At 43.8% G+C, this 22336-nt stretch overlaps 1 protein-coding gene across 4 annotated transcripts; it reads right to left on the bottom strand.

Moving 5' to 3' along the window:
* Positions 1-16604: 16604 nt before the first annotated feature.
* Positions 16605-18248, bottom strand: LOC123185791 (uncharacterized). Of its 4 annotated transcripts, XR_006493496.1 has the most exons (5): positions 17566-18246; positions 17342-17467; positions 17156-17218; positions 16960-17053; positions 16605-16883 (listed from the first exon to the last, which is right to left on the bottom strand). XR_006493496.1 is itself a non-coding variant. In XM_044597616.1 (4 exons), the coding sequence occupies exons 1-4, from the start codon at positions 17662-17664 to the stop codon at positions 16856-16858; spliced, it is 336 nt and encodes a 111-aa protein (XP_044453551.1). In that variant the 5' UTR covers positions 17665-18248; the 3' UTR covers positions 16605-16855. The 4 variants fall into 4 exon arrangements, 2 of the variants coding, with proteins under 2 accessions (XP_044453551.1, XP_044453550.1); XR_006493495.1 differs by lacking the exon at positions 17156-17218 and having other exon boundaries at positions 17566-18238; XM_044597616.1 differs by lacking the exon at positions 17156-17218 and having other exon boundaries at positions 17342-17427; positions 17537-18248.
* Positions 18249-22336: the final 4088 nt, after the last annotated feature.

The following is a 22336-nucleotide window of genomic DNA, read 5'->3' as shown; positions in this document are numbered from 1 at the left end:
GAAGGTGTATCCAATAGTTTCCTTTGGATATCCTATGAAGACGCACTTCTCCGATTTGAGTTTGAGCTTATCAGGATGAAACTTTTTCATATAAGCATCGCAACCCCAAATTTAAGAAACGACAGCTTAGGTTTCTTGCCAAACCATAGTTCACACGGTGTCGTCTCAACGGATTTAGATGGTGCCCTATTTAACGTGAATGCAGCTGTCTCTAATGCATAACCCCAAAACGATAGTGGTAGATCGGTAAGACACATCATAGATCGCACCATATCTAATAAAGTACGGTTATGACGTTCGGACACACCATTATATTGTGGTGTTCTAGGTGGCATGAGTAGTGAAACTATTTCACATTGTTTCTAACTGAAGGCCAAACTCGTAACTCAAATACTCTTCTCTACGATCAGATCGTAGAAACTTTATTTTCTTGTTACGATGATTTTTCACTTCACTCTGAAATTCTTTGAACTTTTCAAATGTTTCAGACTTATGTTTCATCAAGTAGATATACTCATATCTGCTCAAATCATCTGTGAAGATCAGAAAATAATGATACCTGTCGCGAGCCTCAATATTCATCGGACTACATACATCACTATGTATGATTTTCAACAAATCTATTGCTCGCTCCATTGTTCCGAAGAACAGAGTCTTAGTCATCTTGCCCATGAGGCATGGTTCGCAAGCATCAACTGATTCATAATCAAGTGATTCCAAAAGCCCATCAGTATGGAGTTTCTTCATGCGCTTTACACCAATATGACCTAAACGGCAGTGCTACAAACAAGTTGCACTTATCATTATTAACTTTGCATCTTTTGGTTTCAATATTATGATTATGTGCATCACTATGATCGAGATCCAACGAACTATTTTCATTGGGTGTGTAACCATATAAGGTTTCATTCATGTAAACAGAACAACAATTTATTCTCTTACTTAAATGAATAACCGTATTACAATAAACATGATCAAATCATATTCATGCTCAACGCCAACACCAAATAACACTTATTCAGGTTCAACACTAATCCCGAAAGTATAGGGAGTGTGCGACGATGATCATATCAATCTTGGAACCACTTCCAACATACATCGTCACTTCACCCTTAACTAGTCTCTGTTTATTCTGCAACTCCCGTTTTGAGTTACTAATCTTAGCAACTGAACTAGTATCAAATACTGAGGGGTTGCTATAAACACTAGTAAAGTACACATCAATAACATGTATATCAAATATACTTATGTTCACTTTGCCATCCTTCTTTTCCGCCAATCACTTGGGGTAGATCCGCTTCCAGTGACCAGTCCCTTTGCAGTAGAAGCTCTTAGTCTCAGGCTTAGGACCAGACTTGGGCTTCTTCACTTGAGAAGCAACTTGCTTGCTGTTCTTCTTGAAGTTCCCCTTCTTCCCTTTGCCCTTTTCTTGAAACTAGTGGTCTTGTCAATCATCAACACTTGATGCTCTTTCTTGATTTCTACCTTCGTCGATTTCAATATCACGAAGAGCTCGGGAATCGTTTTCGTCATCCCTTGCATACTATAGTTCATCATGAAGTTCAGTAACTTAGTGATGGTGACTAGAGAATTCTGTCAATCACTATCTTATCTGGAAGATTAACTCCCACTTGATTCAAGCAATTGAAGTACCCAGACAATCTGAGCACATGCTCACTAGTTGAGCGATTCCCCTCCATCTTTTAGCTATAGAACTTGTTGGAGACTTCATATCTCTCAACTCGGGTATTTGCTTGAAATATTAACTTCAATTACTGGAACATCTCATATGGTCCATGATGTTCAAAACATCTTTGAAGTCCCGATTCTAAGCCGTTAAGCATGGTGCAATTAAACTATCAAGTAGTCATCATATTGAGCTAGCCAAACGTTCATGACGTCTGCATCTGCTCCTGCAATAGGTCCGTCACCTAGCGGTGCATCAAGAACATAATTCTTCTGTGCAGCAATGAGGATAAACCTCAGATCGCGGATCAAATCCGCATCATTGCTACTAACATTTTTCAACACAATTTTCTCTAGGAACATATCAAAATAAACATATGAAAGCAACAACGCAAGCTATTGATTTTACAACATAATTTGCAAAATACTATCAGGACTAAGTTCATGATAAATTTTTAAGTTCAATTAATCATATTACTAAAGAACTCCCACTTAGATAGACATCCCTCTAATCCTCTAAGTGATCACGTGATCCAAATCAACTAAACCATAACCGATCATCACGTGAGATGGAGTAGTTTTCAATGGTCTCTAGTCTCTAATCACCACCCCTCATCACTTCTCAATTTATTCTTTTATCACCCTTCAGGAATTTTGCTTGAGCATGAAGTGACACATTTCACTGTTTGAGTTTGAAACTATTGTTTTAAAAAACAATAATTATTTAGTAACACTAATATTTCTTGAATAATTAGTTTGACCATTGTTTGACCACAGTTTGACCACAGTTGACCACAGTTTGACCAGATTTGACCAAAATAGAAATAATTAAAATAATTATTTAGTAACACTAATATTCTAGAATAATTAGTTTGACCATTGTTTGACCATAGTTTGCCCACTGTTTGAATATTTTTCAATTTTTTCCAGTCTAGATCTTACAAGCCCCGTAACTTTTTTTCTATTAGGTTTTTGAGGATTTTGAAAATGTTTAACGGGGTTCCCCCAGTTAAATTTGGATGTAACTTTTCGAGTAGATGATTTTTCATATAAAAAAACTTTTTCATCCGAGTTAGTATGCAAAAGTTATGCCCATTTTTACAAATTTCAGAGAGATTTTGCAAATAAAGTCAAAATTCACATTTGCAAATTTTCCCAACAACTAGACCACATATCACATGAGAAAATTATTTTCTTTTATTTTTTGACATTTTCATTATTTTCTTTTATTTTTTTTAAAACTGAAAAGGCGATCCCGGGGGGGGGGGGGGGGTTAGAGTTTGAAAATGGGACCTTTAGTACCGGTTCGTGGCACGAACCGGGACTAAAGGTCTCAACCCCATTAGTTCCGGTCCGTGCCACAAACCGGGACTAAAAGGGAGGACCTTTAGTCGCGGTTGGCCTGGCCAACCGCGACTAAAGGCCTTTGGGCACCTTTAGTCGCGGTTGGCCTGGCCAACCGCGACTAAAGCCCGCGAGCGCCCTGGGCCCAGGCATTTGGTCGCGGTTCATCTGCTGAACCGCGACTAAAGACTTCATTAGTCGCGGTTCCTACAGTTTCGCGACTAATGGGGCTGGACGGAAGCCTCTTTTTCTATCAGTGGTTAGACGAATTGTGGTAAAGAAAATATAAGAGCATTTATTAGATCACTACTTCTTTACTTACGGAGGTAGTATTATGTGAGCTAGGTTGGGGCTCTAACAACTGGCAAAAGCATTGCGAACTTTGCATGCGTTTTGCCTCATACGTCTCTCAGCAGCTTTAAGCTAAAACTCCCTTCCCCTGTGAAAATCTTGTACTATACCACGCAGTGGCCGGGTATCCATGTGACAACCTGCCAACCAGTAACATTTGTTAAGTGCAGCACCAGCACTTGAATTCAGAATTCCTCTACAGGTTACTCATATTGAGCGGTCAGCCAGTCATTGCAGCAACTTCGCCTTGACATGCGCTAAGTTGCAAGGAGAATGTCACTTGAGACCGAATTTTCCTTGCTTTTGGACGCTTTGATCTACACTCGATGATACAAATGAGAAGCTCGTCTAGTAGGATAGGACGGGAAGCATCAACAAGCAGCTAAGAAAACAAAAGCAAAAGGTTATAAATGGCGTGGCGATCAAAGTAGTTGTACAAGTCTACTCCCTCCAGCTCCAAGGACCAGCCCGCGTCCAATGCTGCTGTGTCATCGATTTGGAAAAGGTAGAGCACTCCGCGCGCTGTGCTCTAATTTTTTTTCCCTTTGCCATTCCACGCAACGCGACGACACAACCCACCTCACCAAGCTGCACCCGCACTGGCACCGGCAGAGCTACATGTGGGGCCGTGCCTTAATAAAATGTCTGAAGGAATTTTTTTGCGAAATGCTTAATTAGAAAAAATATAGTCTTTGGCCCCTTCAAAATGAGTTAATTGCACAGAAGTACCACAATTCGGGCATCACATGCAGATTGGTACCACGATTGCTAATTTTTGCGGGTCAGTACCAACATTCATTCAAATTTTTGCAAATCAGGCTAAAACACGTATTTATACGTATTGACAGTGTATCTGACAGTTGGGGCCTGTCTGTCAGGTGCCGACGTGGCATATTTTTTTGCAAAAAACCCCCTTGCTTTGTACGTAATCACATAAATACCTGTTATTTTTGCGGGAAAAATGTTAACCGTGAGAGAATTTTTTTTTGCAGGAAAAATGTTAACCGTGAGAGAATTTTTTTTGCGGGAAAAATGTTAACCGTGAGAGAATTTTGTTTGCTCGGACTTGTTCGAAAGTTTTCAACGAACTGGACAAATAAATAAAGTAAACGAACAATCGCGCGCGTCAGGTTTCGTACCTGTGACCTGCGGCACGCGGGCGTAGCGCGCTAGCCACCCGGCCACAGCGACGCTTACGCTAAGTTAATTGCACAGAAGTACCACAATTCGGGCATCACATGCAGATTGGTACCACGGTTGCTAATTTTTGCGGGTCAGTACCAACATTCATCCAAATTTTTGCAAATCAGGCTAAAACACGTATTTATACGTATTGACAGTGTATCTGACAGTTGGGGCCCGTCTGTCAGGTGCCGACGTGACATATTTTTTGCAAAAAACCCCCTTGCTTTGTACGTAATCACATAAATACCCGTTTTTTTTGCGGGAAAAATGTTAACCGTGAGAGAATTTTTTTTGCTCGGACTTGTTCGAAAGTTTTCAACGAACTGGACAAATAAATAAAGTAAACGAACAATCGCGCGCGTCAGGTTTCGAACCTGTGACCTACGGCACGCGGGCGTAGCGCGGTAGCCACCCGGCCACAGCGACGCTTACACTAAGTTACAGGCGGGTCCTCCTTTATATTATAGTAGCCACGCTGGGCCGGCGGCCGAGCCCAGCACTGCTGCGTGCCCTGAATCACTTATTTTTTAATCATAATATTAATATATTTTTTGCGATTACATATTAGTGCACTAAAACAGTGAACCTTTTATTAAAAAATTGATGTGTTTCTCGAAATGCTAGAATGATTTTACGCAATAAGTTTTTAAAATATGCTGAACATTTTCTCAAATACACATTGTCAAAAAAAACTCATCATGTATTAAGAAAATGTTCAACCTATATTACAAAAAAGATCACCGTATATATTAAAAAATGCTCAACCTAAATTACAAAAATATTCATCGTATACATTAAAAAAATGTTCAACCTGAAAGTTCAATATATTAAAAAATGCTCACTGTTTGCAAAGTAAAGTTCATCAAGCATTAAAAAATGATCACTATACGCAGAAAAGGTGCTCAGCGTACATTAAGATAATGTTCATGCAAATTCGAAAACATGTTCATCATGTATTTGAAAACATCATGTATTGAAGCCTATCTAAAAAAATATTTAGTAAGTATGTTAAAAACAGAAGAAGAACGAACCCAGTGAATAAAAGAAGAAAGAAAGAAAAAACTAAAAATAAGCCAAAACCAGAAAAAAAAAGCATAATACGATAAATAAATAGAAAAGAAATCCGGGCGAACGAGCCCAGCACGCGCGTCAGTAAAAGGCGAAACGAAAAAACAATTACAGGCCTTAGTTGGCCCAACTACCGGCCAGCGTTCGGCTATTGTATAAATAATGTCCTGCCTGAATAGAAACACGAGCAGCCCTTTGGCCGGGTGGCTAGCGCGCTACGCCCGCTTGCCGCAAGTCGCAGGTTCGAAACCTGGCGCGCTCGATTTTCGTTTACTTTATTTATTTATTTGTCCAGTTCGTTGAAAACTTTCGAACAAGTCCGAGCAAAAAAAATTCTCTCATGGTTAACATTTTTCCCGCAAAAATAACGGGTATTTATGTGATTACGTATAAAGTAAGGGGTCTTTTTGCAAAAAATATGCCACGTCGTCACCTGACAGACGGGCCCCAACTGTCAGATACACTGTCAATACGTATAAATACGCGTTTTAGCCTGATTTGCAAAAATTTGGACGAATGTTGGTACTGACACGCGCTCGATTTTCGTTTACTTTATTTATTTGTCCAGTTCGTTGAAAACTTTCGAACAAGTCCGAGCAAAAAAAATTCTCTCATGGTTAACATTTTTCCCGCAAAAATAACGGGTATTTATGTGATTACGTATAAAGTAAGGGGTTTTTTTGCAAAAAATATGCCACGTCGGCACCTGACAAACGGGCCCCAACTGTCAGATACACTGTCAATACGTATAAATACGCGTTTTAGCCTGATTTGCAAAAATTTGGACGAATGTTGGTACTGACACGCAAAAATTAGCAATCGTGGTACCAATTTGCATGTGATGCCCGAATTGTGGTACTTCTGTGCAATTAACTCCTTCAAAATTGATGTATTTGCCTTTGGCCCCTCCAGCATTTCTTCTCTAGCTCCGCTACTGTGCATTTGTAGCGTGAGCTAGATCAGGCTCTGGCGCAGCACTGACAGCACCAACAGCACTAACGTGATTGACTGGTTTGCGTCAGCCTGTGTGTATGTCTCGACTAACATTTCATTATCTACCTCGGTTCAAGCTCTGACTGCGTCGCACCATTTGTCTGCAACCAGGGTACTCTGAATGTTACTCGTATACGTTATTTCCACTGTATCTGAGTTTTTTCTTTTGGAAATGCCAAATTCTATACAAGACATCATTTCAATGCGGGCCAAACAGAAAAGGAATGTTCGCACAGCTGCCTTATGATTCTTATGGTCTCTTCTAAATGAATTGTGTTTTCATCACTTAGACTGCCTACTGCGGTTTCATTCAATAAAATGGGTGGAACTGGGGGAAAGCCATTTCTTAAAAAAAAAAATGCTACTGTACATGAACTTTTCCTTAACACGTGTAATCATAAATATCACTACAAGCGCTTTTTACCGTCTAAGGTCGATAATACACATGAGAAGCTCATCTAGTCGAAAGGGAAACATCAACAGACAACTTTAAAAAGAAAAATGTATCTCCTCGGTGGAGCAGAATGGCAGGTTAAGAGTAGCTTGAAGAGGATGTGATCTGCGTTGATCATTTTGTGTTCCCGTATTATTTCATTTCATTTCACCGTGTTACACCAGCATAACGGAAAGGGATCCCTAACGGAAATGATGCTACAGTTGGACTTAACTGAGGCCGGTGCAGATGAGGTAGAGTGGTGTGTGTGAATCAATAAACCTTCTCTCTGGACCCATACATTCACTAGATCTTCGAGAGAGCCATGACTTCACAATTCTAAAAATTGCACTAAAAATCAGCATGCACGTTATATGGAAATATGCATGCTCAAGTAGGAAAAGGTTTTCCTCAAAAGCAAAAGTAGGAAAAGGTGGTGTCAGATAAAAAAAATTAAAAATAAGATCAACTTAAGGGCTAATCTTTGTTGGCTTTTCTTTATAGAAGAAACTCCGTAAGCATCGCGCGTCCGTGCTGGGACTCGAACTCAGATAAGTTGACAGCAACCTCAGCTGCCCAGCCAATAAGTCGACGCCCCGTCCTCAAGTGATGTCAGATATAAAGCGCACATGGCGATGCGGCCTGTTTAATTAGACCGATGGAGCAAGCTAGATGAGGAGGAAACCACTGAGAGCGCCTTGAGCTTCTCTCCGGCTCTTTTGCTCGCGAAAGTGGGTGAGTAAAGCATGCGAGATCAATATACGTCAGCGGAAGGGGTTAAGCAAACAAGTCAAATACAGTATTTTGTGTATAAAAATTGCCTACGTAAGCTGCTTACCCCGGGGCGCCCTATAAATACCGATGGCCGACTCAACACGAGACACGTCATTAACACACAGTCGATCACAGAGTGAGCTAGGTAAACGACAGCGAGAGAGAGACAAGAAGATCCAAGCCTCCGACCGCGAATGGCGGTGTTTGTGTTAACCATTGTTGTTTAGGTGTGTGTGTTATGTTTATTTCCAGTTCATTCATGTAGTTGAAGCTATGGCAGTGTGTGCACGTAGAGTTGTGTTCACGTGCACAATGCAAAGCTAAATGGGTTGTGATTAGTTAGCTGCATGTGTCAGTCTGTGAGGAGTCCGGCCGGCTGAGTTGTGTAGCAGACCAGAGATGGAGAAAGAAGCGGCGACACAACCCACCTCACCAAGCTGCACCCGCACTGGCACCGGTGGAGCTACATGTGTTACTGCAGGGAGGGGCCGTGCCCCCCCCCAACCTTAATAAAATGTCTGAAGGAAATTTTTTGGGAAATACTTAATTAGAAAAAAAGTATAGTCTTTGGCCCCCTTAAAATTGATGTATTTGCCTTTGGCCCCTTCAGCATTTCTTCTCTAGCTCCGCTACTGCACATTGGTAGCGTGAGCTAGATCGGGCTCTCGCGCAGCACTTACTGCGTCGCACCATTGTCTGCAATCGGGGTACTTTGGAGGTTACTCATATAATGATCTCACACCAGCAACCAGCGAGGCACTATGGGCACGTTTGGACTGGAGCTATAGCATCAACCTCTCGGCAGTAAGCCGTCATGAGTGGGTCCTCAAAATCCCAAGTGCCTGAGACTTGCTGAGTCACCAAATCTGAGTCGCCAAAACACCTCACCCGGCTTAAGTTCATCTCTTTAGTCATCCGAAGACCATGAAACAAGATTTCATACTCAGCTGCCAGCGACATGAGCAAGTTTGGCCGGCCAACCGCGTCGTGCCTGCTTGACCTTCTTGCCATTTTCAGTCGATGTACGATTGCCGGAAGCGGAAACCCGCTAGTGATAATGTTAGTGAGCAGGGCATACTGAGAGTGACCGGAGATGGAGAGAGGTGTGATGGACGGTGGCCAGATGCTGAAGCGGTTAATGTTTGAGCATGACGGGTGTACTGGACGCGGCGGAGCACGCGTCGATAGACAAATCTCGGGCCGAACGACTACCGTGTGCTTATCTTTCGTGCCACTGCTAATAAAAGGAACAGTTATGCTAAAAATTAGTCGACTGACTTTTTACAAAGTCTCAGTCGACCGCTCCCCTTTCGTTAGATCACCAGGTGCTTCAAGATCATTGCATGATGTTTGTTTCTTGTCAAATATGCCCTGTAGGGATACAGCCGGCATGTTTAGTGTTTCTTCTCTCTTTTTATCTTGTGGAGGGTGCAGGTATGCTCTGGCCGCATCCCCAATCCAGTGTGTCTCCTTCACATGGCTCTTCTCCACATGTTTCAAAATCAAGCAATCCAATTTATTTATTTTATTATTTGTACTTGTCTCCATTTTTTTGTTAGTTTTTGTTGCCTAGTTATTTGCCATTTCTATGTTGCATTTTCCAATTCATATGTTTGTCCCTTTTTCTTTTATAGTTTTCTTATCTTTTCTTGTAATATTTTTTCTTTGTTTCTTTATTTTAGTTTTTAGTTTTTCTGTTGCATACTATTCTAGTTTTCTGAAAATAATTATGCCCCATTCACGTCCTTCGTCGTCTGATAAAAACACGTTGCAATTCATGGATTTGTTTACGTGACACTTAGTTGCGTCGCACGACCGGTGCACATTACAAGTTGTCTTCTCTCTTTTTTAACACGGGTGGGATAGGGTTGTAGGCTTCTTATGTTGCATCCCGGTTAGTTTTGCAGTGCAGCCTTTTTGTCCTCTCTATCCAGTTTTTTTTGGTGATTATGAGTCATCAGGTGTTTGTTTTCCCTTATTTTTATTTCATTTTATTTTTGTTATATTTTCATTTTGTTTATTGTTTTTCTTTTTATTTTCTTCAAATTTCATTCCTTTTGTTTTCTTCTTTCGGATAGTTTTGTTTCTTGGGCTATTTTTTATTTGTCATTTTCTTGATCAATAGAGAATTAGTTAGATCTCGTTCACTTTGGTGGCTATGGATTTTTGGTCATCAAGTTTTCTGTGTGGTTGACATGTGTGTTCTGTTGATGGCCCAGTACGTTGTTGCCTGTTTTTTTTCAACTACGATGGTCCTCAACGCAATTGCAACTGGGCTTGTAGGGGGTTGTCGGCTAGTTTGATGTCCACCACTAGACATGCAACTGCAAGTGTTACAACCCGACTGCAACTGCATGGCCCCCAACGCGAATGCAACTAGGCTTGTAGGGGGTTGTCGGCTAGTTTGATGTCCACCACTAGACATACAACTACAAGTGTTACAACCCGGCTGCAACTGTATGGCCCCCAACGCTGCTGCAATTGGGCTTGTAGGGGGTTGTCGGCTAGTTGCATGTCCACTGGTAGACATGCAACTGCGAGTGTTGCAACCCGGCTACAACTGCATGGCCCCCAACGCGGATGCAGCTATGCTTTTACGGGGTTGTCAGCTAGTTGCATGTCCTTTGCTAGACACGCAACTGCAAGTATAGCAACCTGACTGTAACTGCATAGCCCCCAACATGGCTGCAACTGTGCTGCTATGGGGCTTCGTCAGCTAGTTGCATGTCCAACTACAAGTGTTGCAACCCGACTTCAAGTGGGTTGATAGGGGTTGTCGATCGGTTGCATGTCCATCAATAGAGTTGCGATTGCAATTGTTGAAAGCTGACTGCAACTGCATGATGTACAACGCGGCGACAACTGGGTTGGTAGCGGGGTTGTCAGCCAGTTGCATGCCCATCGATAGACATGCAACTACAACTGTTGCAATCCGACTGAAACTGCATGGCGCCTAATGCAACAACAACTGGTTAACTTATCTTTTCCCTTCCAAAATAATTAAAAAAATTGACTGGGCCTTCCAAAATAATATTGATATCCATTTGCACGCTAGTTGACCGCACATATTTGTGTATCCTTTGGCTGCACCCAACTAAATAAATTGTCTTCTTCTTTATTTTTGTTTTTTTATTTCTCTGTTACATTAAAAAAATCATTCATTTTTAATATAAAATGATTTTTTTCAAAATAATAAAAGAAAAGGTGTAGCAAGATGACACGAAGGCAAGGAACGGAACATGAGAAAAACCGAAATCACTAATTAAGGAGTACTCGTTGCAAAGAACACACCACTTTCACAGGTCGCGACAAGTGGCGCACATGCAGCGCGCCACTTGTCGCAATCTGGGAGTTTTCCCTTTTTTCGTAGATCTGTTTATTCGAAATGTTTTACCTTTTAAACTGTGTGTCCAAATCTCGAACCGTTTTCACCATTGGATTTTTCGCGTCGAGATCTTCATAACTAGATCCCATGTTGATAGGTTTTCGAAAGGCACGGCCGTGACTCTAGCTAAAGCACAACCGTGGCTCTCGCGAAAAAAACCGTGACTTTCGTGAAAGAAAAAAGAAAGAAAACACATTTTTCGCGAAAAAGAAAATTCGAAAAAAAATTGATCGAAAAGCTAAGGAAGACCGGGGGAAAACCAAAATGTCGAAAAAACCCGTTTAAAAAGCCGAAAACGCATGCGAAAAAATAAAAAAACAAAACAAAATACGGAGGGAGCGTCCAGAGCGCGACACATGGCGAATGGCTGAGAACGCGCCAAGTGGCGCTGATCGTTGCGAGGCTCCCAAAGGAGCGCTCGTTAACTAGTTGCTGCCGAGAAAAACAACACAACGATGGATGAGGACCACACAACCGAATAAAAGCCCATGTGGTGCGTAGCGAACACAGAACAAGGAACGGAGTCACATGCAATCGATTTACATACGATGACGTCATGCGACTTAGACTTCATGAAGTCTTAGTCGACTGAGTTCTAGACGAAATTCAACCGACTGATCCAGCGATTTGGGCCTCCTGGCCGTTAGATTCGTTTGCTTGATGTGATTCCGGCCGTCGGATCGAGCAGTGGGATGACCTGCGCCGTCGGATCGATTCGTTGCTCCTGTCGCACTCCTGTCACAATGAAAGTCACCATTTCCCTGGGTTTTCGCTTACTCTGCCGTTTTGAGCGTATTTCGCTGGTGTGTGGGGTTTCCGGCGTGTGGGCCGCCTTGTTCAGTGACCGTGGCTATGTGTTTTGGCTGTGTGGCCCGTGGGGCGCGTGGACTGGCAAATATCTTGTGCCACCGCAAGAAATAACGTGCCCCCGTAGAGGGTATTTTGGTCTTTTCACATTTTGGCCTTGTGCGTGGTGGACGATGGTTGGCCCGTGCGTGGATGAGGTGGGGGAGGGCACTGGCTTGCCCCTTCGTGCTCCCATTCGCCCTTTCTCTCTGGATCCCCTCTTCTCTCCCATGATCCTCTCTCTCTTCCCCAACTGCCGCTGCCACCATGGTCGCCTGGTACCGGCCAGTTCCGGCAAAGTCCGTCACCATCCAGCACATCCACGAGGTCATCTCGTGACGCTGCTCCTTCTCCACCGTGTTGATCCATCGCGCCGCTCCTCTACGCGCGGGCCCGGCTAACCCTAGCACCGCGGTCATCGGTGCACTACACGGTGTCGCCATGGACGACGGCGCTACGCCTGCGGCTCCGATCGGTCCTCCCCGACACCGCCTAAGTCCTCCCGCACTGCATCGCCTCCTGGTCGTTGTTCCAGGCGCCTCCATCGACTGGAGGAACGATGGGCCCTCGTCCTTGTGCCAGTGCGCGTCCGTGAAGGAAACGAACCGAGATGTGCCGCCTCAGATCCACTGTGTGAAGGCAGCGGTGAGCGTTATCTCCACTTCCCCCATTTCCTCTCTCTCTCTCTATCTCTCTCTCTCTCTCTCTGTGTTCATCCGCTCGAGATTCAATTGGATATGTCAATTTGTTTTTTTTTTGCAGGGGGATGGATCACAATGGGAGAGGTGCAGTCCTCCAGAGCTGTTGGATCCCAAAATTGGAAGGTTTATTGATTTCCCATCTGGTTTATTTGTGCCTCAGTTGAGATCATGCACTTGAATTATGTTGTTGATTGATGAAAAATTAGTAATGGACGACTGCAGTATAGTCCGTATCATGTCTTTCTTCCATTGTCTAGACACTAGATTAATTGTTGTTCAAGATAAAAATATCCTGTTGATTGTATGTACATGTATCAAATGAACCCGATGCTCCTGTACATATATCTTGTTCTGCTAATTTATTCATGGTTGACCAGGATAGTTGAAATGCAGCTAGCTATAAAAAATGCATTGATAACGCTTTTTGAGATACTATCTCAGATGATGGTCAATTAGATAGTAGTTTATAACATTGTGGTAGGAAAATCTATATAAGTCGTTTTGGCTGGTGTAAAGTTTGTGTGAAGATTGTTGTAAGCACCACTTGTGTGCTGATTTTACTCTTTCAAGTCCTAATTTAGTAGCTTACTTATGATGCATGTGCTTACTATTTCCATTTTGTGCGTTCGTATTCTGTCTCAGATGATGGCGATATGTTGCGAGGATGAGTGCTTCCCCATTTTCTGTTCTGTATGTGGTGGTCGATGTTTGTACCTCGCTCGGGCTAATTTCTTTGGTAATTCACATATGAAATCGTTAATTTCTTCCGTATTTGTTAGCCTGAAATACTTTGTCAAATATTGATTTCCTTGTTTGATCAAACAACACATGAACTCCAATGTGTACATGATACTTCCGTGGTCACGTTATTTTGTTCATGCCATGAGTTGACTAGAGAAAGATGGCGATGTTTTGCTTATCGTGGTTGTAAACCTGTATACTTAATGATGGTGTATTCTTATGTTAGCTAAAAGTGCTTCTGCTGTGTAGTTCGTCTAACCAAATTTGTAACAAATTTGTAGGGACCTAAAAACATAGATTGATATGTGATATTGTAATGAATACAAAGACAACATCAGCATGGCAGACTGCCATATAAGATAGAGTATAAGATAAAAGGACGGTCTGTTACTTCTCTCCGATTGCACATGGATAGTTTGATCTTGCGGTGCACGTGTAGTTTATTCACGGGGATGTATATGCATAATTCAGTAATGGATTGTTTGTTTTCTCCCTGCGAATACTAACTGCTAGCATATGAATTTATTTGCTGATTCTAACAAGATGCATCGCTATATCTATAATACAGTAAGCACCTCCTGAAGTTCTGAACTGTCAGGTGGTGCCCTTGCATAGTTGGCTGGTTCTCTTAATTTTCTTTTTCCCTGCATTCTATTTTCCTGGTTTTCCATCGCTCCAAAAGTGTACTTCAAAATGAGTGTGCATGTATTCAGTATTCAGAGAGATGGGGTACTATGTAGACATTCATTGTATTTGTTATGTACCTGGTTACTTAATAATCATTATGCCAGTTATGGTTACTTTGAAATCATTCTCTTAATAGTCATTATGTTCGACAGGTGCACGGGCTTTTAGATCTAAGGTTCACCGGCACACAAGGTATATCCAAAGACTTTAATCGGTCCTACTCTACTGCAGATCCCTGCTATTGTTGTTCAGTGTCTTGCTTGCAATACGAACTAGTGGACCCGTTGCGCCAAATGGCGCAGAGGCACGCTAAATCCATGTGCGCAATGAAAAAAAATATCCTTGGTTTAATCCCCTTTAATAGGAAACATCATGAACTGTTGTCTATGTTGAGATGTATATACATATTTTAATTTTATAGCACAAAATACTTGCTACCATGTTTGCAGAGACCCATTTGAAATCAATCATGTTCACACTGAAAACATTTGCATTTTCCAATGACTTTGTGTTTGAGCAAAAAATACATAGGCTCTTGTTTAAGAATGTATGTACCTTTAAAATCATTAAATGCTTTCAATATATTTTCATTAGTTAGGAGCTTTAGGTTTGAGCAAACATGTATGATTGGAGCTTTAGCCCTTCTGTATAAAAATAATACTACGAAACATCTCCATAATAGCTAGCTATGGTCTATGACATTTGTTTCATAACTATCAAACATGACTAAAACATCATTTCTATTGAATCACGTAGACTAAAGAAAAAAGGGGGATTAATCAATAGTTCAACACTAAAACATTATTTCGGAACCAATACAATATTTTAATCGATTTCTCACCTATGATATAAGAGGATGCAGATGGCAAGTAAAACCAAAATCAGTGTCACCTTGACGAATATGCAGAATTTGGCATGTTTGGCAATTGAAAAACATTCAAGGATACAATATCTTTGACTTTAGCACAAAGCGAAATATTGGTATAGTGCTCAAACAATCCCAAAATGGTATTAAGAAATGAGAAATGGTAAACTTGTTAACATTGTTCAAAATGGTAATTTAGAAACCTATCCTGGCCTTCCAGTTTATAGAAAGAAAAGAGACGGGAGCTTAGACAGACTTTACAAAATGCTAATTCATCCACTAAGCTTCTGCCAGAAATAAGCATGCATTGTAGATTCAGTAATTAACTATGTTGCATGGAGAACTTATTTTATCAGGGGCAGTCTATGTGACAACCTACCCCCAGTGACAAAGCTATAAACCTACCTCTAGTGAAAAAGCTATAAACTATCTAATGGACAAAAATAAAGCTTTCGACATTCTGCATACCATCTTTCCCTACCACAATGTGATGAAGCTCTGAAACTGTACACGCATGGCAATAGGAAAAATGAAGCTCTGGAATTGTACACGCTGTACAAAGCTATAAACTCTCTAATGGAGATGACTTTTTTAACCAAACTAAAGCCAGTGCATGGCATATGGTCAGAGCTAAGCGAGCACGCATACATTGTTTGAATTTGTAATGGCACACACGTTCCAAGAAAAAAAACATGTGAAGAACCTAGTAGCATCAACCAGTTCCAACACCACCCTACACCTCAAATCCACATGCCCGTTGCATGGTGATTAAACACGCACTTCACAGGGGAGTGTATGATGCCAAAAGAACACCTGCATACAGCCACAATAGGACTTGGAAAGAAAAAGTCTGAACTACCTGTTAGATGTACAGACTAATTGTGCAGACTAATCATAATACCTAAGTTACCTCATCAGCCACTTAGATGTACATGTATCACAGCCCAGAGTGCAACACATTTTATAGCAGCAACATCAGATATCAAAATGCACTGCATCTCAGACTATCGATCCTTGATAAATAAACAAAAGCACATTCAACCTGGTTGTAGTTTCAAACAATCACATGGCAAATTCTGCCTACACACCTAAACTAAACCAGCAAGTTATGGTAGTGGCCCAGAGAAATAATTTAGAGAAGCGACATAAAGCAGAGGAGAAGGCAGATGGTAAATCATCGAAACTCAAAACAGGTTACAACACAAAAGATTTGTTTATTCCAGAAATATAAGTGAGCATTTGATGAGAGGAAAATACACTCTATTAAGGGAACTAGAACATTTCAAAATGCTCACCTAACATGCACAAAACAGAGATCAGCCATGTAATTTTATTGCCTGGTAGGTTATCATTTTTACTTTCCTTGTCCAGCGAAGAGGAGTCACAGTTTGCACGTACTATAGCTTCATTCGTATATCCTTGGAAAATAGAGCCAGGTGCAACATTTATACACCATTGTCTAATATCAGTTAATGAGAAAAAAGTAGTGGAACTAATAAGCACACAAATTCTCAAATCAATCTCCACAACATCGTCTGCAGAAAATTTTACAAAAGGAAAGGGCAATCTCTTCTTTTACCATACCAGAGGTACATCAAGTTCGTTTCATTTGCAGACAATAGGAAAAACCTTAATCCAACTGAAAGATGTACAATCCAGAAACAATGATGAACATCAGCTCTATTGACTTGTGTAGTTCCAGGGATAGCAAAAGTGCCTAATTAAATATTACATGTATATGACCTTGCGATTCTTAGGCTTTGTGAAGAACTGGAAAGTTGACTTTAGTCCAATCGTTAGCGGAACACCAGAGACGAAGAGAACCTGACATGAAATGCATGATAATTAGGATGCAATAGGTTAGAGCGAAGTATAAGTAAACCAGGAGGATGATTCTTACATTTCCCATTGCAAGGAACCCCTTGTCAAACAGCATGAGGATCCTAAGAAACGAGAAGAGAACTCCAAAAACCCGGTCAAGCCCAGCCCGATCTCTGTTGGAAAAATGTGAAATAATTAGAGCAAGAGTTCAGAGATGCAAGTGCATTGTACAGAACAAGTGTCACTTAGTTAAACTAAACATCCAACATGCATACTTAGAGAGTGCATTCAGAAGTAACTTTAGCAACCATTAGATGGTCCCTCCTGATTATATCTTCCTGGAAATTTGTACAACAACCAATGAACAAACAATAAAACACTAAATAACACGAATGGTTCTTATTCTGAGCATGAACAGATCTACACTATAATAATATGAAGTGAGGTTCGGTGAATAATACCTAGAGGAAGCAATTCTTGTTCCATCCAACCCTTCATCCAGCGCAGCAAGATGGATCCATATCCATAATTGGCGATGTATGAACAGCTGTTTCCTTCATTAAATCTAGACTGAGAACTGGGCAAATCTGTTTCCATGTACAACAGAGAGATAGATAAGGGGATGAGAGAGAGCATAGAAAGGAACGGGAAAGTACCTGCGCTTGGAGGGGGAGGCTAGCCTCACCAGCGTCCAGCTGTGGTGGTGAAGAGGAGCACGTGGACGACGACTGCCTCGACCAAAAGAACGACGACGGTGATGGATCTGACGGCCTCGGGCAGCCATTGTCAAGACCTACCCCTCGTCGGGGAGGGAAGAAGCGGTGCTACTCGTGTAGGCACGGCCGGGGCGATTGGATTCTGACATCCCCTTCCCCATCGTTCCTCTGCCTCCCTTCCTCCTCTCTGCTGCCCTGGCTCCGCCTGAGTCAGGCTGGGACGAGAGATGGAGCCATGGACGAGCCTAGCAGCGTCCGATGTGGGAGGGTGCGGCGGCTGCGGTGGCTGACGAGCGAGGAAGGAAGGAGGAGGAAGGGTGTGGGAGACGGCTGTGGAGATTGGGGGAAAAGAATCTAGGGTGCGGCATGCAAGAGGACAAGCGGTTCGACATCGTCGCACGTCCCGTTGTTTCCGCCTTTCCTCAACCACCACGCGTAGCGATCGGACAAGTTGACTTTCACCGAGGATCCAATTCACCCACGAAGGATCAGCTGTGACGCCCCCCGATTCAATCGTACACTAATCATACACGCAAATGTGTATGATCAAGATCAGGGACTCACGGGAAGATATCACAACACAACTCTACAAATAAAATAAGTCATACAAGCATCATATTACAAGTCAGGGGGCTCGAATACAAGAGCTCGATCATAGACGAGTCAGGGGAAGCAACAATATCTGAGTACAGACATAAGTTAAACAAGTTTGCCTTAAGAAGGCTAGCACAAATTGGTATACAGATCGAAAGAGGCGCAGGCCTCCTGCCTGGGATCCTCCTAAACTACTCCTGGTCGCCGTCAGCGGGCTGCACGTAGTAGTAGGCACCTCCAGTGTAGTAGAAGTCGTCGTCGACGGTGGCGTCTGGATCCTGGGCTCCAACATCTAGTTGCGACAATCAGGTAGAAGGGAAAGGGGGAAAAGGGAGAGAAAAGCAACCGTGAGTACTCATCCAAAGTACTCGCAAGCAAGGAGCTACACTACATATGTATGCATTGATATCAAATGGAATAAGGGTATCATATGTGGACTGAACTGCAGAATGACGGAATAAGAGGGGGATAGCTAGCCCTATCGAAGACTACGCTTTTGGTAACCTCCATCTTGCAGCAGGAGAAGAGAGTAGATGGTAAGTTCACCAAGTAGCATCACATAGCATAACCCTGACCGATGATCCTCTCCGCGTCGCCCTGATAGAGAGCGACCACCGGTTGTATCTGGCACTTGGAAGGGTGTGTTTTATTAAGTATCTGGTTCTAGTTGTCATAAGGTCAAGGTACAACTTCAAGTCGTCCTGTCACCGAAGATCACGGCTATTCGAATAGATTAACTTCCCTGCAGGGGTGCACCACATAACCCAACACGTTCGATCCCATTTGGCCGGACACACTTTTCTGGGTCATGCCCGGCCTCGGAAGATCAACACATCGCAGCCCTACCTAGGCACAACAGAGAGGTCAGCACGCCTGTCTAAATCCTATGGCGCAGGGGTCTGGGCCCATCGCCCATTGCACACCTGCACGTTGCGAGGGCGGTCGGAAGCAGAACTAGCCCCCTTAATACAAGAGCAGGCTTACGTTCCAATCCGGCGCGCGCCGCTCAGTCGCTAACGTCATGAAGGCTTCGGCTGATACCACGACGTCGAGTGCCCATAACTGTCCCCGCGTAGATGGCAGTGCGTATAGGCCAGTAGCCAGACTCAGATCAAATACCAAGATCTCGTTAAACGTGTTATTTTGAAATAACCACGAACGCCGACCAGGGCCAGGCCCACCTCTCTCCTAGGTGGTCTCAACCTGCCCTGTCGCTTCGCCACAAAGATCCACTCCGAGGGCCGTCGGGACAAGCGTCCTTTCGGACCCAATCCGTGGATCACTCGCGGGTACTCCTATGAGCCGACCCGTCTTTAGTCACCACAAGTATCATATATTATGTATAGGTATATACCCGTGATCACCTCCCGAGTGATCACGGCCCGATAGTATAGCATGGTAGACGGACAAGAATGTATGGCCACTGATGATAATCTAGCATCCTATACTAAGCATTAGGATTGCAGGTAAAGGTAACAACAGTAGTAGCAAGGACAGGCTATGCATCAGGATAGGATTAACGGAAAGCAGTAACATGCTACACTACTCTAATGCAAGCAGTAGAGAAAAGAATAGGTGATATCTGGTGACCAAAGGGGGGGGGCTTGCCTGGTTGCTCTGGCAAGAGAGAGGGGTCGTCAACTCCGTAGTCATACTGGGTAGCAGCAGCGTCGGTTTCGGTGTCTAGCGAGAGAAGAGGGGAAAGAAACAATAAATACAATGCTAACAGATGCATAGCGATGCATGACATGACAAGTATCGGTGCTAGGGGTGCCCTAACGCGGTATGAGGTGATACCGGTTAAGGGGGAAAACATCCGGGAAAGTATCCCCGGTGTTTCGCGTTTTCGGACAGAGGAGCCGGAGGGGGAAAGTTGCGAGTTCGATAGGTTAGGGCTGCGTGGCGGATGAACGGGCTGCGTATCCGGGTTCGTCTCGTCGTTCTGAGCAACTTTCATGTACAAAATTTTTTTCATCTGAGCTACGGTTTATTTTATATTAATTTTTAAAATTTTAAATCATTTTCTAAATTTATTATTAATTCGAATTAAAAGGGGAAATTGCTATGTGCACCCAGCAGAGTGCACACAGCGGGGCCACCGAAGGCTGACAGTGGGTCCAGGGGTCCCTGTTGACTCAGTCAACAGTGCAGTCTACAGTCAACTGCTTGACTATTGACTGGTCAAAAATGTAGATGGGGCCCAGGTGTCATTCACACATATCTTGCATTTTCTTTTTAAGTGGATATTTAGAGGAGGGGTCCACCTGTCATTTACACTATACCAAACCGCCGATTAGACTAACTAGTAGGAGTACTAATTAGCTAATGGAGAGCCGGCCGGCCACCACACCCACACACAAAATATACACACGCACACACAGTGCTAGGGATTAATTCTATTTTCTGTTGAGAAAAGATAGCATTTTGTGATTTTCATAGGAATTAATCCATGCATCAAATTGATTTGGTCCAATGGAAACATTTGAGCTTTGAGAAGTGTTCTACCTAGTCAAATTATTTTTACTCCTGTTAATCGTGGTTTTGCCACAGTTTAGAGGCTTTCCAAAGGGTTAGTCAGTGTAAAATTTGAAAAGCTAGCTAGTAGCTACACTAATTAGCAGCAGCAGTAGATTCAGAAGAGCAGCGGCGGCATGCACACGAGTTGGGCGCGGGGCGCGGCGCTGCACGGCGTGACGCTGGGCTGGTGAGCGACGCGGGGCGAGGGGCGAGGCAGGCCACGGTTGCAGGGCGGCTGGGCGCAGGCGGACGGACGCAGGGCCGGGCGCGGCCGGCGCGCGTGCACAGGCGGCAGCAGCAGGTTGCAGCAGCACGGCGAACGGGTGCGAGTGGAGCGCAGCACGGTAGCAGCGACAACAGCACAGCGCGGCTACGGCGGGCGCGACTGGGCGCGGGACAAGTGCGGCAACGGCGTCGTCGGACGGAGGCAGGCACAGGGCATGCGCCGGGGTGCCGGGTGCGGGAGGGCCGTAGGCGGCGCGCGGTGACGGATACAGGGGCCGCGGGGCGCATGCGGCGCGGCCAGCGCGGGGTCGGGGAGCTGCGGGCACATGACCAGGGGCATGGGGAGCACGACAGAGCCGTGGCGAACGCGAGCTGCGGTGGCTCCGGGCGCGGGGTGATAACGGCCTACGGCGGCGTCTCGAGGCGGGGAGAAGGAGAGAGAGGGAGTGGCGCTCACTGAGCAGGCACAAGGAGGCCCGTCGAGTGGTTTAGGAGTAGCAGAGGTGGCCGGCGTCGTCGTGGTTCGCCGGCGTTCCGAGGAGGAAGAAGTTTCGATCCAGCACTGCAACGGTGAGGAGCTCCAACGGGTGGCACCGGTCAATGTAGAGGATGACGACGAAGCGGGCGGATGTGGTCCTAGGCGTCGGGGCGCATGGTGGCCGCGGTAGGGCAAGATAACCGGCGACGCGGGCGCACCGCAAGGTGGATCTGGACGCGGGGGAGAGGAGAGTGTGGGGGCAGGGGGAGTGGATAAGGGGGAGCGCGAGGGCAAGTGGGAGGGGACGAGGGGAGCCCGAGGCGTCGCGGGATCTTATCCCCTCGCCCACGACGCCGGCGAGCTGGTCGGGTGGCGACCGCGACCGGGCGGTCGGTCGAACAGTGAGAAGACGACCGCGAGGGGGGGAGTGGGTTGGCTGGGACGTTGGGCCGGCTGGGTGGGCTTGGCCCAGGGGAAGAGTTTTTCTTTTATTTTAATTGTTTTGTTGTTTTTCTTTTTACAGTTCTAGTATTATTTTAATTTTGAGTAGCAATTAGCACTATAAAATACAGGAACAACACCTAATTTGCTTTTACTAATTATACCACTGCCACATTTAGTTTGAGGTTCAAATAAAATAGTTTAGTATTTTTATAATTTAAAAGCATTTAATAATTGTTTTTAGCCGCTGTTATATTCGTAAAAGAGCATTTAAATACTTTTACAAAAATGTTGGGTCAGCACCATAATTTGTTATGGAATATTTGACACACATTGAATATTTCATTATGCATGTTTGAGAAATTTGAATTTTGGACTTTAATTTGAATTGAATTTGAATTATGCTTTGGATCAAATGAGGATTAGCAACAATAGTGTGATGACATGGCACCATCAACAGGGGATTACTGTAGCTTAATTATCCG

The sequence above is a fragment of the Triticum aestivum genome, chromosome 2A (genome assembly GCF_018294505.1).
Source record: "Triticum aestivum cultivar Chinese Spring chromosome 2A, IWGSC CS RefSeq v2.1, whole genome shotgun sequence".
NCBI lineage: Eukaryota > Viridiplantae > Streptophyta > Magnoliopsida > Poales > Poaceae > Triticum > Triticum aestivum.
This window is presented reverse-complemented; position numbering and strand designations above follow the sequence as displayed.